The sequence below is a fragment of the Mya arenaria genome, chromosome 11, assembly GCF_026914265.1.
Source record: "Mya arenaria isolate MELC-2E11 chromosome 11, ASM2691426v1".
Taxonomy (NCBI): domain Eukaryota; kingdom Metazoa; phylum Mollusca; class Bivalvia; order Myida; family Myidae; genus Mya; species Mya arenaria.
In genome coordinates this window covers 8,322,754-8,339,575 of record NC_069132.1, presented here as the reverse complement: position 1 = coordinate 8,339,575, position 16,822 = coordinate 8,322,754, and the positions used below count along the sequence as shown (strand labels likewise).

Sequence of the window (16,822 nt, the reverse complement as noted above, 5' to 3'; positions counted from 1 at the left end):
GAAATAGTACAACTCGGTCTGTTTATGCTTCATTCGGGTTATTATTTTCGATGCTTTCCATTTAAAATACATTGTTTGGCAAAACGATTATTTAATATACTGTTTGCTTTTTTGATAAATGCAAAAATGTATTAGTCTGTGCTATATGGAAACATAGCATGTGTAAGATTTTATAAAACCTATCATTAAGGTTTTATCGCTGTAAGTATCGAAAGAGACCAGCTTAAGATATTCCTCACAGAGACCTTTACTTTTAATTGAAATATTAGCGGAAAAAGAAATCTCGTTACTTTCGGATACCCGTTGTAATGTGTTGATATCAATGCTTTTTGTAATACGGACGTATAGGTGTTAAATGTGCTCTCTCACTAATTGTCAGTTTTTGACATTTTTGTATATTTTGTTTGTCTCAGAATTAGCTCATTTTGGCATCAGTGGCTTCAAATCAGTCATATTCGATAACTCACAATAACACAGATCTCAGTTGTTTGGTAATCTGCCAGAACTTTCATTTTTCTTAAAGCGTTATTTACGCTTTTAGCCACAGAATATCAATTTTCAAAAGAAAATATAAAAACTGCGATCAGCTCTCTTGTCTTATATCACTGCTTTCTAGACATTTACGCAAAAAATGGCTCATTCAAAGACAAAAAAAGTTGTCATAACAATCAATCTGTGATAGTGCAGCTTTAATTTCCGAATTTGAGCTTTCATTATACCAAAGCGTGGTCTTCGTTTGTGTCAAGGACAAACATCACCTGTTTGAAATCTTGTTTGCAATCTTGCCATTCATGGAAAGAAAAGAAAACAGAGCAGGAAAATATCTAGTTTCTTAAAAGCATATTAATATCATGTGAATCGTCTTACGGAACGACATGTTCAACGAACCATGCAAACTACCGCCTATTAACTAGTATTCAATATGCCGGGGGTGTTTTCGTCATTGCAGGATGAATTAAGTTTTCAAATTATTTAATGTCTTTTCAGTGAAAAATAGAATACAAAAAAAGTTTTTCAATTTCCTGAATATTTTAAAACCCACTGCAAAAAAAATCTTACCACTTAACAAGTTTTTTTTAAAAGCTTTGAAGAAATTTACACTATGTGGACGTTTGGGTTATAGGCTTCATGGAATTGCAAAATCCCTCCCAAGCGTTTATGCTGCATGAACGTACGAAATTGCGACTCAGTTATTAAATAATCACATGCATACATTTTCCATAGGACTATTCTGGTAACATTGAAAGATTATTTCCAGGTCTATGATTCTCTTGACTCATGGCCTAATCCTTTTAGAACAAACATTCATTAACATTGACATGTGAGTGAGTGAGTGAGTGAGTGAGTGAGTGAGTGAGTGAGTGAGTGAGTGAGTGAGTGAGTGAGTGAGTGAGTGAGTGAGTGAGTGAGTGAGTGAGTGAGCGAGTGAGCGAGTGAGCGAGTGAGTCATTGAGTGAGTGAGTCATTGAGTGAGTGAGTCAATCAGTCAGTCAGTCAGTCAGTCAGTCAGTCAGTCGGTGAGTTGGTGAGTCAGTCAGTCAGTGAGTCAGTGAGTGACTGAGTGGGTGAGTGGGTGAGTGGATGGTCCTTGTTTTAAAGTTAAAGTCTAAAATTCTCCTTTCATTATTTTGAGTTTTTCAAATACGAATTAAGAGACGATGTAAACGTGTCTTCAATGAGTTTCTTAAATCTCTTCGTGATAAAGAAAAAACTATATGAATTAACGAGTACTTTTTTGTTCCGGTTTTATATTACCTTAACCATGTTAACATAATACCATTTGCATAACTGAGTTTAATTGGCAGAAATAAACACATGATTTCTCGAGACGCACGCAAACCATATAATAGCTGTGCATTTCGACCTAGGCGATCAATGAGTCATAGCATATAAGTTGGATATCAAGAAACTGAGGGATTTGGAAAAATACTCTCAGGAAGTTTATGATAGTTTGTGTTAACGAATAAAAGCTTGCTTGATACACACAGTGAGTACTTCTATCATTTTATAATATTAAACTGCAAACAAACGTTCTGCTTTTTACCTTGGCTGTTTTCTACTCAACTTAATATGAGAGAAATAAATTTCTACAAAAATGCTAACGTACATTTTGCGTATTTTAATATGGACTTTTGTGTAAATGTACAGAACATACAATGTAGCAATTCATAAATCAAACTTAAAGGGACTCGCTTATGGTTTTGAGAAAACAACTTACATTTACAGACAATGACTTTGCAAACAGGCAATCAGTTAGTACTAGGCTTAAGGGACTCGCTTATGGTTTGGAGAAAACAACGCATGAAACAGCGTCATAGCCCTGAACGTTTGCATGACTTTATTCGTCCAGTGTGAAAACGACAATCACAAGGAAACAATACACATGTACTTTAATACAGATTTGTGGGAAAATGTGAAAAACAAAGTTGACATTTTCTTTTTTCAATAACTTTATTTAGCTATCTATACATCGCCCGACAACCATGATTGAACAGTAAATAGAAGCTGATGGTTCTACAAATTGATAAAATGTTAGGAACATTAAATATGAAGAGAAGCCTGTATAAACGTTACTTAGTTTGTCAGTAGTGCTCAGCACGTCATAAATCTCTCCGTGTTCATAATTATGCAATATTTAAATTTAATGTGAACTTCGATGATTATATGTATAAAAAGGTTGAAAAAATATGTTTAAACCAATATGAAAGAGGTCGTTGTGAGAATGGCCTCCCTGCTTCCACCAGGCTGATCATCTGATATTAATGTTGCATTATCATCATCATCCAATGTTAATCTGAAATTATAGTGAATTTGTCAACAAATGATGATGTAATAAATTCGCAGTTCTTGAATACTAGTACAAATTCAGTGTTGTAGTGCAAGTGCATGATTGTAATTCACAGTTTGGTAAAGGAAGAAAATAGTTGGTTGGTGTTTATAAAAGAAGCAAACAATGGCAAAACAATTTACAGACTGCCGTTTGTATATGTATACCATTCAGTTTTGGGTTATGATGTGGCAATGGGCTTTCCTGTCAGCAATATTATTGGTGTCGTTTCCTCATTTCAGTAAGAAACTTTAGGAACTGTTTCTTCCTTAGCCTTTGTGTCTTTAAAGGTGTCCATCCCATACAATCCTCTGTCTTAAAATGACATATGGGTGTTGTTTTTGAAATTTGCGGGTTGGGGGGGGGGGGGAGGAAGGGGTCATATTTGGATATGTATGTATAATAACTGTCCAACATAAAGATAAAGAACTAGCACATTTGTTTTTAAGAATGTCTTTATTATATTTAATCTGTACATCTGGGATAATACATATTATCAGACATACAATATCCTCAATTGCATTAACCTCAAACAGTCAAAGTAATTGCTGTGTTATTAATAAAAGAGTTTACCTGGAATTCTAAGGCCATATCTCTTCTTGTTTTCACCATCCATTGTTTTCTTTTATTCTTCTTATTCTTTTGGAAATTTATGAAAGCTGATTTTTAAATTGAATTACAGTTGTAAACACAACAATGATAATTAGAAATTTTGTTATGTTGCACACCACAACTTAACCTGAAGTAGTCATTGATATCAGTGACCCATCTGAGCCTCGTTCTGAGTATGAAATGTTAAGCATGCACTAATATTGAGAAAGGCCTATAATGACCAGGAACAAACCAAGTAGACAAAAGCATAACAGAAGATCAGGGACAAGCCTGATAGACATAAGAAATAATCATAACCAGGGACCAGCCAAGTAGATAAAAGCATTAATGATGACCAGGGGCAAGCCTAGTGGACAAAAGCATTAACGATGACCTGGGCCTAGTAGACAAATCATTAATGCGGACCAGGGCCAAGCTTTCATAGTTTGCTTGCATAACCAAAGTGTTGATGCAAATGCAACATTTACTAGGGAAAAATAATCCGATTAAGTCTAAAATAAGACTGAACTATTATCCTTTTTATGGACAGTTCGTAGCCGGGGTACTTTACGTATAAATTGTCAACGGCGCAGATTGCATATGTTAACAGGTGAATGGAAAAGGCTTAATGGAATTGGAATACCAATAATAGTCCTGAACATGTATGACTAATCTATCTACGTCAGATCAAAGTCATGGTACCTTAACATTGGATGTAAGAAGTACAATACTGTTCTTGCCTAATGAAGCAGACACCTTTAAATAAAGTTTGCCCTGACATGTCCGTGCGCGGATTGGATTTTCCATGGGGAGTAACGAATTGGAAATTGTATTTATGCATCCCATTATACGCGACCAATTACTTTTCAGAACTCAAATTTGCGCGCGCCTTTAGAATATCGTTTGAAAGTTGTTTCTGAATTACTACTACTCGATCTGTTCGTGCTTCGTTTGGAAAATTATTTATAATACTTTTCATTTAAATACATTGTTTGGCAAAACAATAATTTGACATAATGTATTTGTTCTAAAAATCCAAAAACACGACGGGAATCCCCATAACCAAAAAGTTGGTTTCAGTGCAAGAATGCGTCACCAAAACGCTCGATTCGATCCGAAAATCAAGGTAATACATATTATTATAATAGCTTCTTGTGTATAAGCATATCCATGTTTTCCTTGAAACTTTAACCGTTTTCGAGAACACTTCTGCAATGTACGAAATCCGACTTGTATGTAACAGGCCCATTTATCATTTTGGCTTAGCGGAAAAAGGTAACAGTTCGGGAAATGATTTAAAAATATATGAGAATGAAAAGAAAATGGTTGATTACAGCTCCGATTTTTGAAGAGATAGGTTGCAGTTCCATATATAGGTTTGATAGAACGTTTTGACAACATTTTTTTTATTTTTTGTATAGGAACGAGCCAATTTTTGCGAAACCAGTTATATAAGAATGCTGGCAAAAAATTAAATCGCATATTTTTACATTTAAGTTCAAAAATTGATGTTTTATGCATTTTTCTTAAACCGTTAGTAACGACTTAAGCCATAACACATTAATTTTCGAACGGAAATATGAGAATCATGATTTGATCTTTTGTCAGTAATCCTTTATCATTGGTTTGCAGATATTTTACGCACAAATTTGCTCTTTCCAAGACATTTTTTTTTTTTGTAAAAACGGTATATCTGTAAGAGTGCAGCTTTAAATACACTCCTAATTTCAAAATGATGACTCACTATTTAAAATGATTTATGAAGTAAACCTCAAACTATACCCTTTTTTTACACAAACAAGATTGTACATAATTGTTTACAGGTTTAATTTAATCTACTTTGCAAAGCGCTCAATGTCAGTCTCTATAAACCCCCGGTGTATAGGACGTGTTGATTCTATCTCGTGGTATTTATGCAATACAATACCAAGCATGTGAAACTGCATCTGTTGACGGGCTCACTATGTTTGACCCATATACTCTGAATATGGTAGGCGGCAATATAGATATATATTGCATACCCTGTTTGCCTTGTAAGGATGTACTTTACTTGATATTGTGTCTTATTGTTCGGATGGTATAACGATGTCACTTTAAGCTTTAAAATACGATACTAAATACAATGCCGACTTGACCTTCGGTGGTTAATTTTTGCTACGTATCTACTCATGTTTCACTTTTTTAAATATTTTTTGAACTTACTCAATTAAAACTTAAAGCTATTTTCTCAATGTTTGAGAAATTGTTATGAAGACCTGTTCTTAAATTAAAGTATATTCATCCTAAACCCGAATATATCTTTGGAATTTAAAAGAAAACAAATGATGAAAACAGTATGCATTTTGCTAAAGTCAAGAAGGTATATAACAGTAACCAAGCGTTTCTTTTGATAATCGCTCTAAAACATATACTTGGTCTGGGATATGTTTTTGTTTAATTTAGTGTTGTGGCACCAATTCTTTCTTATGCATGCTCACAAAAGTTATATATATACGATGCTTTTCTATTGACGTTAATTCATAAAAACATACGACATTGACGATACATTGACACAAGGGTAGGTTGTTATAAGTTGAAGTCCAACACCATTGATCTTTTCGTGTGATTGGCTTAGCATATGCATGTAAAAGTTGTATTCATTGTCAGTGTGTGTATACCACGTGATAAATTGCGTCATAAATGCTACGTCGGAAGGCAATATTTTGCTTGGATTGAAGACTTAAAACAATGATAACTTTTCATTGTCTTTACCATTTTCTAATTGTTGTTTACAAAAAGAACAAAAGAATATGCTTAAATTTAAAATAAGACTTGTACACCCATTAAAAAAATCAAACTAATTGCATCCGGTAACCCTCAATGTTAAATGTAATACAAGTAATTAAAACCGAAACATAGCTTGTGTAAGATTTTATAAAACCTTTTAATAAGGTTTCATCGCAGTGAGTATCGAAAGAGACCAGATATTCCTCCTTTACTTTTGATTGAAATGTTAGCGGAAAAAGAAATTTCGTTACTTGAGGATACCCGTTGTAGTTAGTTGATATCATTTTTTTTTTTGTAATATTGCCGTATAGGTGTTAAAGTTACACTCTCACAAATATACATTTTTTATCTTTTTATTATTTGTTTTGTCTCGGAATCACCTCATTTTGGCATCGATGGCTTCAAACGAGTAATATACAATAGAACAGTCTCAACTGTTCGGTAAACTGCTGAAAAGTTCATTTTTCTCAATTAATAACGTTTTTTGCCTCAAAATATCAATTTTCAGACGTAAATATGAAAACTGCGATCTGATCTTTTGTCAACAGTCTTATATCACTGGTTTCTAGACAATTACGCAAAAAAAATGGCTCATTCAAAGACAAAAACGAGAGAGTGCAGCTTTATTTCAAAATTTGAGCTTTCATTGTCCCAAAGCATGATCTTCGTTTGTTTCATGGACAAAAAGACGCCTATTTGCAATTTGCCATTCATTGAAAGAAAAAGGTCAGACCAGACTTAATATCAAGTTTCTTAAGAGCATATTAATATCATGTGAATGGTCTTACGGAACGAGATGTTCAACGAGCCATGCAAACTACCGCCTACTTATTCAATATGCCGGGGTATTTTCATCATTGCATGATGAATTAAGGCTTCAATTCATTTTATGTCCTTTCAATGAAAGTTTAAAAATAGAAAACAAAAAAGTTTTGTCTGTTTGCAGAAACTTGTTTTTTCTGTTTACTGAATATTTCAAAACCCACTGCAAATATTTTTCTGCAAACTAGTCAAGTTTTTTAAAATAGCTTTCAGGTAATTTAAACTATGTTTTCGTTTGGGTAATGGGCTTCATAGAATTGCAAAATCCCTTCCCAGCGTTCATACTACACGAACGTACGAAATATACGAATCAGTTATTAATTAACCACATGCATACAAAGATTTTCCATGAGAGTATTCTGGAAACATTGGGTTTTGGGTGGGTGGGTGGGTGAGTGAGTGAGTGAATGAGTTAGTGAGTGAGTGAGTGAGTGAGTGAGTGAGTGTGCGTGCGAGCGTGCGAGCGACTGAGCGAGCGTGCGAGCGACTGAGCAAGGTAGCGTGATTCTCACGTCAATTCAAATATCAGCGTGCGCATTGCTGGGACACATTTTCAACGACGTTATTCACGAAATGTTGTTCATTTCGCATACAATTTGTTTCATATGATCGCAACACCTCATGAATACCAAAGCAAAATATTTCACTCTTGTCAAGGCCACTCGTATAAAAAAAGCTTTTGGTGCTCATCTATAAACTATTTTGATTATGAAGATTTCCACACGTAAATGCTAGCGTTAATTTCGCGTCCTATAATATGGACTGTTGTGTAAATGTACAGAATATACATTGTAATTTTTAAATCAAATAAAGAAGAAAATATAGTTCTAAAACTTTTTATGTGCAATTAAAAGTAAAACCAATTTATGCTTACTTTGGTAGTTGAATTTCTTTATTTTTTTCTAGTCTCAACCGGTGTCCTAATTCCGCACAGTGTTTTGAATACCGCCGTATATTGAAAAAGACTCCGGAAGTTAAGTTGGAACTAAAGCATAGCGAGGCGTACATAATATTGAAAATAATATTTGGTCACATAGATCATGGCCTTCTGGTTGTTATGCAAATAAAACTTTATAAATTTTAAACTTCATAAATGTGTCCGGTTAAAGTTCTATGTTTATAAATACATTAAGAGCGTGTTTTTAGAATTACTAAGACACAACATTTTTGACCGGATACTGTATGTCTACGATGCTTAAATCTAGTGCAAGCAATAATTAAAACATGCACTACAAACGCCGGGACTGTCTTTCTTAGTCCTAAAACTATATCATTATGTTTCCTTTTTATTAAGTTATTTACCAAGTAATATTTTTGTATCGTTTACATTCAAGCTGATAATTCGCAGAAATCCTGCATCTTCAACTATAAAAGTCTGAACGAAAGGAGATTTGTTTATGCAATAGTCTTACATGTAAACAGAGTGGCATTTGACAAATGTTACTCGTTAAGAAGTGTCCAGCTACTAATTATTTATGTAAACAGTTGGAAAGTTTAATTTACCTTCAACAAAGAACAGGAAAAATGATGCCGTTATGCCCCTTTATGCCCTCTGTTCCATTCAAATACCAAAAAAAATCACCCATTATTTGGTTATAGTCCCCATTTTGATTCGATGTTAACACAACTTGCTTTAAAGTTAGATGTTCCTTTCGAAGACTAGTTAGATCAGTGCATGTGTGACTGAGTTATGGTCCTTTAATAATCAACAATAGAACATATGAATTCCGATAGAGACATTATTTTGTGGCATGTTTTGACTTAGTTAAAATGTTCACTCCGATTGTTAATGGATACAGCCTAAATTATTCACAAAATAAAGCCAACAGATTCACATAAATGAGGCATCAATTTCCTACAAAACCTCTAAAATTCATCGAAATAGGCATACTTAAGATTGACATCTCGATAAAAGATAAACGAGTTGTCCAAATTTGCTGCGGAAACAGACAATTGTTTTGCCAACTTTTGATAAACAATGACCGAAGTATCCAAGTCAGTAAAACAGGCTCTGCTTGACCTACTTTTGCAGTTTGTACTCAACATGTCTTACAATAGCGTGTTATCTTATTGCAGACCGGCCGAATCCATATCCTGTGAAGCCAACGATGGGCGTGTCTGGCTTGTTTAAAGTGATAGACGATAGCAAGCTCCTTACTGATTACGATCTTCATGACACTCGACTCATCATTGATGGTTCGAATCTGTACCACTTCTTATACAACTTGCCAGAAGAGTATGGTGGGAACTATGACACTTATGCAGACACTTGTAAAACCTTCTTTGCCACCCTCAAGGCCTGTAAGGTGGAGCCTTACGTTGTCCTGGATGGTGGGTATGATCCAGATAACCAAAAATGGAACACTGTGGTTCAACGGAAGGAGTCTAGAATCTATAACGCTAGTAAGATATGTAAAAAGGGCCCCGATCCAATCAAGCCGACCGTTGACATGGATGACGGGAATGATCCAGAATGGAACACTGTGCTAAATCGTAAGACGTATAAAAGAGCGCGCGATGTTCTAAAACGTGAGAACGGCACTGAAGTAACCAAGGACCATGTTTGGCCGATTCTATGTGAAGAAACGTTCTGTCATGTCCTGCGTGAGCTTCAGATACCACACGTCAAGTGTCCATATGAGGCAGACAGAGAAATAGCAGTGTTGGCCAATATGTGGAAATGTCCGGTACTTAGTAATGATAGCGATTTCTTTATTTTCAAGCTAGAAAAAGGAGTTATACCCATCATTCATTGTTTGGCGAAAGATATCGGCATGACATTGAAACATAAGAAACAGACGAATACGTTTTCTTCCTTGAAGGAACCAGCGACTATACCAACCGACCAGGAAATTGTATACATCACTGTAAAACATTACTGCTACACAAGTTTAATTGGCAGGGTCAATGGTCAATGGGAGTTCCTACCAATTCTTGCTACATTTGGTGGTAATGATTATGTAGATTTCAACAAGTTGAAGCGTTTCTACACAGCGATATGCAAGAAGTATGAAGAGAAAGATCTAAGCCTGATAACCAAAGACAAAACTCGACTGAAGTCATTGTTTCTTTGGTCAACGGGCGTTAAATCGGAAACAAACGCTATCGATGAAGTATTGGAACATGTTGAAGACTCAGAAGAAGAGAAATTGAAACTGCAAGACGCTATTCGCTACTCCTTACAAAGTTACAAAAACATCGAGGATTTCCCTACCATGGATGTTGCCAAGTTTTTCGCAAGTGACATATCGAAATTCGATATTGGAACGATGATTGATTACGTTCAAGAGAAATCATTGCCAGGGCGGTTATTGGAGATGTTAAGAACCTGCAAAATGGCGAACTCATTTCTGCAGAATGTAGCTGTGAACCAAAGAGTTATCTTCAATTGTCAGATAGAAGACATGGATGAACCTTCCACGTATAATTGCTCCCGGAACATCCGAAAGGTCCTGTATGGGTTAACGGGGAAAAGTAAAATAGAAGAAAACGACAGACAGAAAATCAAAATAATTACGGTTGATATTACAGCTTCTACGAAGGTTAGGTTTGGAACTCAGTACTTGGACGTTCCATCGTTACAAAATGTCCCAAATGATACCGTAGAGAAGAGGCAAAACATCATGTTTGGCACTTTAGGACTGAATTCTAAACTAATCGATTCTTTACCTGCCGACCCGTGTGCCACGTTCCTTGTAGGTGTCCTACGTTTTTGGTGGACAAATGCAGAACCAAAGGTTACAGAGAACCATTTGAGTGCCGCTATTATTGGCATGATTTTATTGCACTCCCACTCCATACGGTCCGATGCTTGTGAAACAGTCAAACAACAATGCTTGGTTCCAAGTATCGAGCAAGCAATTAAAGTTCAAGATAACGATCAAGTTGAACAGTTTGTTAGAGAAATGGCTAATGAAATGGATATTCATCGAAACAAACATACCGGTCAAGCATATTGGGGTAACGAAGAAATAAAGATAATTCACGGCTTCTCACAGTTGCAGACATGCTACCTGAGCGCCGTGTACCTGAATCAGGCCCTAATGTATCCAGTGGACCTCCCCAGCCCTGCCGTTCTCTTCAATTGTACGCTCATGTACAACGTTTGCAGGAGTCTCAAGACATCTAAAATCACCGATTGTTCAGACAACGTTTGCAAGAGCCTTGAGACATCTAAAATCACCAATTGTTCAGACAACCGGTTCATGAGACTTGAAACATCTGAAATCAACGATTTTGCAGACAACATTTGCAATAGCCTTGAGACATCTGAAAACACCGATTGTTCAGACATATTCCCTTTGAAATCACCGCTGCATAATTTGTTTACGTTGTGGAAAACTGTTGTCAAAACAACCGAGTCTAAAGACGGTGTTGCCGGTTAATATACTAGAGATTAAAACACGGAAAATAATCAAATGTTTGGATTAAATGGGTACCAGCATGAATACGATTACAAACACTCCTCAGTGGACTCAATGAATATTTACTTTTGATATGAATTTCTGAACTGGCGATGCTTTTCTTGAACAATTTAAATGAAAAAGCCAACTTAAAAATGCACTGTGCTGTTTGTGGAGTTTTGTGCTGTTGTTCCATGTTTCTTGTTTGTGATTTTTTTGTTTTGTTTTTTTATGTATTTAGCGTTTGCCTGTGCCATTAAACGGGATTTAAGTTTAAACTTTTGGCTACTGAGCTTGTTTATATAGTTTTTCACATAAGTATCGTAAAGAATTAGCCTTATATGTTTTTCAAATATGTTTATAACTTAAAGCTGCACTCTCTCGGATTGAACGTTTTGACAACTTTTTTTATTTATTGTCTTGGAACGAGCCAATTTTTTGTGAAAACTTATGGAAACCAGTTATATACGACTGTTGACAAAGATTTAGATCGCAGATTTTTATATTTAAGAACAAAAATGATGTCTTATGCATTTTTCTTAAACCGTTAGTGTTAAGCCATAAAAAATTAATTTTTGAACAGAAATATGAATATCTGCTATCTGATCATTTGTTAGCAATCTTTTATCACTTGTTTGCAGTTATTTACGCAAAAATTTGCTCTTTCTAAGACAAAAAATAAAAATGGTGGAAAACGGTATATCTGTGAGAGTGCAGCTTTGAAAAATTATGGATTCAATCAGTAGTGTAATCATGCCAATTGACATATGCTGTTCAATGTTTGTTGTTCATTTGCAAATAAAATTATATGAGAGACAGAGAGAGAGAGAGAGAGAGAGAGAGAGAGAGAGAGAGAGGACCATTAAGTTAATATATGTAAGAGGCTATTGCCGACGGTAAATTGGACATATATTGACCGAACTATTGATATTAAGAATGATTTTAGTTACTAAAGAAATGTTTTGAATTTTACTGGTAATTTTGCTTTTAACGAAGAACATTTAAAAATTGGTGAAGCATTAACAGTGCCAAATGTCTGATTCTGTGAATGTAATGATTACGATCTTAAACCATTTGCTGGCATTTTCAAACTGTATTAATGGAAAGAAAAACTGGGTAGCAAATGTTCAAAAAATCTTTTTAGTGATTATTGTTTTGCTGATGAATTTGTTATCTGTAAATGTTATAAATGCGAACTCATTATTTTGTGAATTCATAAGTAGAATATCTGATTGTTAAAGGTAAACATTTAAAACGACATAATGAATGTGAAATCACTCTTGTGTTAATTAAAAGAAAGAATACAAGTGCATTTGAATATGAGCATTACTTAAAGACATACCCACTGTTAATTCCATTTCATCTGTATTCTCCATGTTTTGATCTTTTTCGAATAAATCTGCTAAACAATATTATTTTACTCATCCGTCTGTGTACAAGATCATATGACTTGGATAATAACCTTTTTTACACAAATCGTATCAAAGACTGCGCAGATCACAAAATAAATAAAGTTAAGTGAACTTGTGTTTTGGTGTATTTTTGCCATTTGTTTAACTTCGCTATTGTGAAATATATGGGAGGGGAACACTGGAAAGTGAACAACCCCATATCACCCCAAAATCACATATGAAAAATCGTCAAGCTTCAGTAATCATATTGACCAATTCACTAACCATCCCGATATATCCCGTTTGATCGTTCGATAATATACAAAAGTGCCCTAAGTTATTATGCAGTACAGAAATATTTAAAACAATGGAGATGGCTGGTGAACATAATGAAACTGACCCGAAATGTCTAAATAATGCAAGCATACTCCGAATATAAAAAGAAATGGACGAAAGCAAAATTAACTCGAGCCCGTAAGATGATCACTACGACAAAATATGAATAACGAAGTCGAGCTCCTGTAGCCTTCTGTACTTCCTCAACGCTTCTGGCGTGAGGCCATAGTTATTTTTACTATATGTTTCATATAGACACTAACCTGGCTTTTGACTTTATACACATCCCAATTGAAAAACAAGGACATGGCATCTCTAGAACAATTCAAGACACAAAATATAATCACATGAAACCACCACGTTGACCATTGACCCGGCTGTCAAAATTTAGTAGAAATACATAACCCTACCGGCAAGGAGTCAATCGGCTACAAACAACTAATTTTCAGACTTCCACAAGCTATGGTTTTTCCAATATTTACACTGAAAACTATCAATTTCTGTCAAATTCAGTCAAGTTCTCTGCAAAAAGAACATTTTTTGCTTCTGTTTCATTCCATTTTAATAAAATATTGACACTTGAAAACAAGCACTCTTTTTTCTGTATTAACATCCGGATCTTGGTCAACGGGGGGCAGATAACTGTGGTTTTGAGCCTTCTACCTGGATCAAGACAAGATCTTGTCTAATCTTGCAAAACGTACGTAGACGAGTGACAGAGGCTTTGCAAACGAAAGTATTTCAAATAAATGCCTACCGCGAGATTTTTGCCGAGAGATAAAAATTATACCAATGATAGCCATGTTATTCAAGCTTTCACTGAAGACGAACGTTCACGAGATATGAATGACGTTTTCACATGTCCATTAACAGTGACTCCAGAGGTCGAAATAATTTACTGTGACACTGAAAATGACTTTATAAAACCTGACAATAATGCAGTTCTGTTCTGTAACAAATCCCGCCATAACTTGCACTCAGACATCCGTAATATTGCGATAACTTTCGTCGGTTTCAAGGACCGTTTAACAGCATGCTTCCTCTCAGCATTCGACTAGAAGTAAAATTAATACGTTACTCTACAGTGACATAAACTTGAATCAGCAGTCACAATTAGTAACAACGAATCGTAGACTCACAAATCAATGTACTGCAAATAAGAGCACCCCAGCAAGAAAAAAACGTCTACCAAAGAAAGAATGAAGAATGCAAAAAGCAATACAAATGCCGTCCAACATATCGAGCTTAAAGAGCATACAAACTCGCAAACTATTTCTGGTGCCACGACAGCAAATAAATATCAGCAATACTCCCTTAAAGCAAAGGCCTTAAACTTGTAGTAAGGAACGTGGAATAAACTTTACCAAACGCTCAAGGCCGGGGCAAAGTAATTACATTCCTTATCCAAATAATCGTTTTATCGCCGTGAAACACCATCAGACTACGTCATACATCATAGTAAACGTTGATCCCGACGTCGTCTTGCAAGATATTTATGATAACATGACAAACATTAATGTTCTAGATAAACGTGTAACTCTATTTCGTCGACGCCATAGCTCGTCCGCCCAATCGAAACACATAGCGTTATCTCCATTATAAGCTTAGTGCATGGTCGATATTGTACATTGGCACGTTGAAATTAATGTCGCTAAATCTTACGTCCACGTATTTACTTAATCCCGCCTAGTCCTACAGATAAGCATTATCTATGTACATTATGAAATAACACTCTTCAAAAGAAGACGGTCTTAAACTGCGTACACGCATTTCAGAGCGTTTACAAAATGTTATAAATGGTTTGTTTTCAATAGTCAGACAGGGCATCCATCCTATCGGCATAAACCCCTTAGTCTCTACAAGTCTCTGCAGAAAAAAAATATAATGTCCATTGCTCTCTTTGGCTCCGACCACTGGAACTCTATGACTAACACACTTAGGCTAATAACCGTTTCAAGAACTTTGCAGTCAAATATATTCCAGGGTTGCCTTCTTCTACCAGATCTGGAATTATCTAAGGGAGATGCCTATGTCAAAAAGGAAATGGTTTTGCGCAAGCTGTTTACGCTTCCAAACAAATGTATTATCACCATTTTTTGTGAAAAATGTAACGTATATTTATATGTAACGACTCTTATCAAACGAGGATTTATACCAGATTTATGTAAGCTGTTGACTAAATACATCATGCATTTGTACTAAATAGCTTTTTCTCTGTAGAAAGAGCCATTTCATATAAACAAACTTGGAACCTCATTATTATGAATGAAATGCGATACAGCGTATTGATTATGTCATGATTTCCTTTACAAAATTCGAGAAATCGTGAAGTTGAAATCGTGAAGTTGAAATCGTGAATTCATGAACTAGAAGATCCTGATATCGTGAAGTTAAAATCTTGAATTTGAAAAAGAAAATCATGAAATATTGCGTTTGAAATGTCACCCCGGTTCTTTCAGACTTAATTTCTCAAATAAATGCTCTTTTAAACGGACATGAATGTGAAAGCCTTATGACTTGGAACATAGCCAACAGACGCTGCAACAGCACCTTTAGAACCTTTTATGGACAATGACAGTTCATACAATTATATTATTACGCTGTATACATGTATACTTTGACTGCGACATAGCGATTATCACAGTGACTGTAGCTGTGTTGCTTATCAATTAGTACATACTTTCGTTTCCTTATTTGATTAATTTATAATGTTGAAATGATCTGCATGTGAACATTTTGCCGTAAAATTCTTGTTTCGAAAAAGTGGTCATAAGGAAATACTTGAATGTGTCATACGTATTTTAATTCTTAAAATATTACTTCAGGTCATCTAACTGACTTAGAATACAACCTCATTTGCTGGCACGTTGTAAACGCAAAATCAGACGCAGTATTGGATGATTGGCAGTAGGCGGACCTTTAAACACCCGCGAAAGTTGAAATTCTTAATGATTAAGCGTAGTACTAAATGATAGCCTTTCTGCAATAACTTTGGTTGAGAGTGTAGGTTGTATTATAAATGATGTAACTTATTGTGTTAGATAACATGCAGTAAATTCCCAATTAATAAGAATGGGCGGGGTGAGCGGGGTCATCTTACTGACTTAAAATATAACCTCATTGGCTGATACATTGACAACGCAAAGTCTGACGCAGGGAGTTTGTATCGGATGATTGGCAGTAGGAGGACCTTTTAACAACCGCGAAAGGGGAAATTCCTAATGGTTAAGTCTAGTTAAATAATTGCCTATCTGCAATTTCATTGGCTTAAATGTATTTTGTTTTCTAATCATATATAGTATTCCCATAAGATCTTTATTTATCCTCCTTTCATTTATTTTAATAAGCACTGCATTTACTATAAATATCACTAGTTCAATTTATAACGTTGGCCAAAAGCACTGTAAGTAAGCAAGCAAGCAGGCAGGCAGGCAGACAGTAAGTAAATTACCTTCATGATAACATTTCTCAAGCATTGGTACAAAGATAAACATATAAAACTATGTAGGTCGCAGTGCTGTTTCTCTTAAGCAAAGGGTTTCCAATACAGATTTCAAAATTTAATGCCACAATGCAGAATGAAACGAGTATAAATGCTGTGCATAAAGTGTACTCCTTCTTGAAGCATGAGCTGTATTTCGCAAACTGCCTTATCTTGTTATAAAAGTGCCCTAAGTGATTATGCA

General features: G+C 35.2%; 1 protein-coding gene across 1 annotated transcript; it reads left to right on the top strand.

The window, feature by feature from the left end:
* The first annotated feature begins 1,831 nt into the window (after positions 1-1,831).
* LOC128209276 (protein asteroid homolog 1-like) lies at positions 1,832-12,936 on the top strand. Its single transcript, XM_052913236.1, has 2 exons — positions 1,832-1,987; positions 9,083-12,936. Exon 2 carries the CDS (start codon positions 9,115-9,117, stop codon positions 11,389-11,391), a length of 2,277 nt encoding a protein of 758 aa, XP_052769196.1. The 5' UTR covers positions 1,832-1,987; positions 9,083-9,114; the 3' UTR covers positions 11,392-12,936.
* The last annotated feature ends 3,886 nt before the right edge of the window (positions 12,937-16,822 follow it).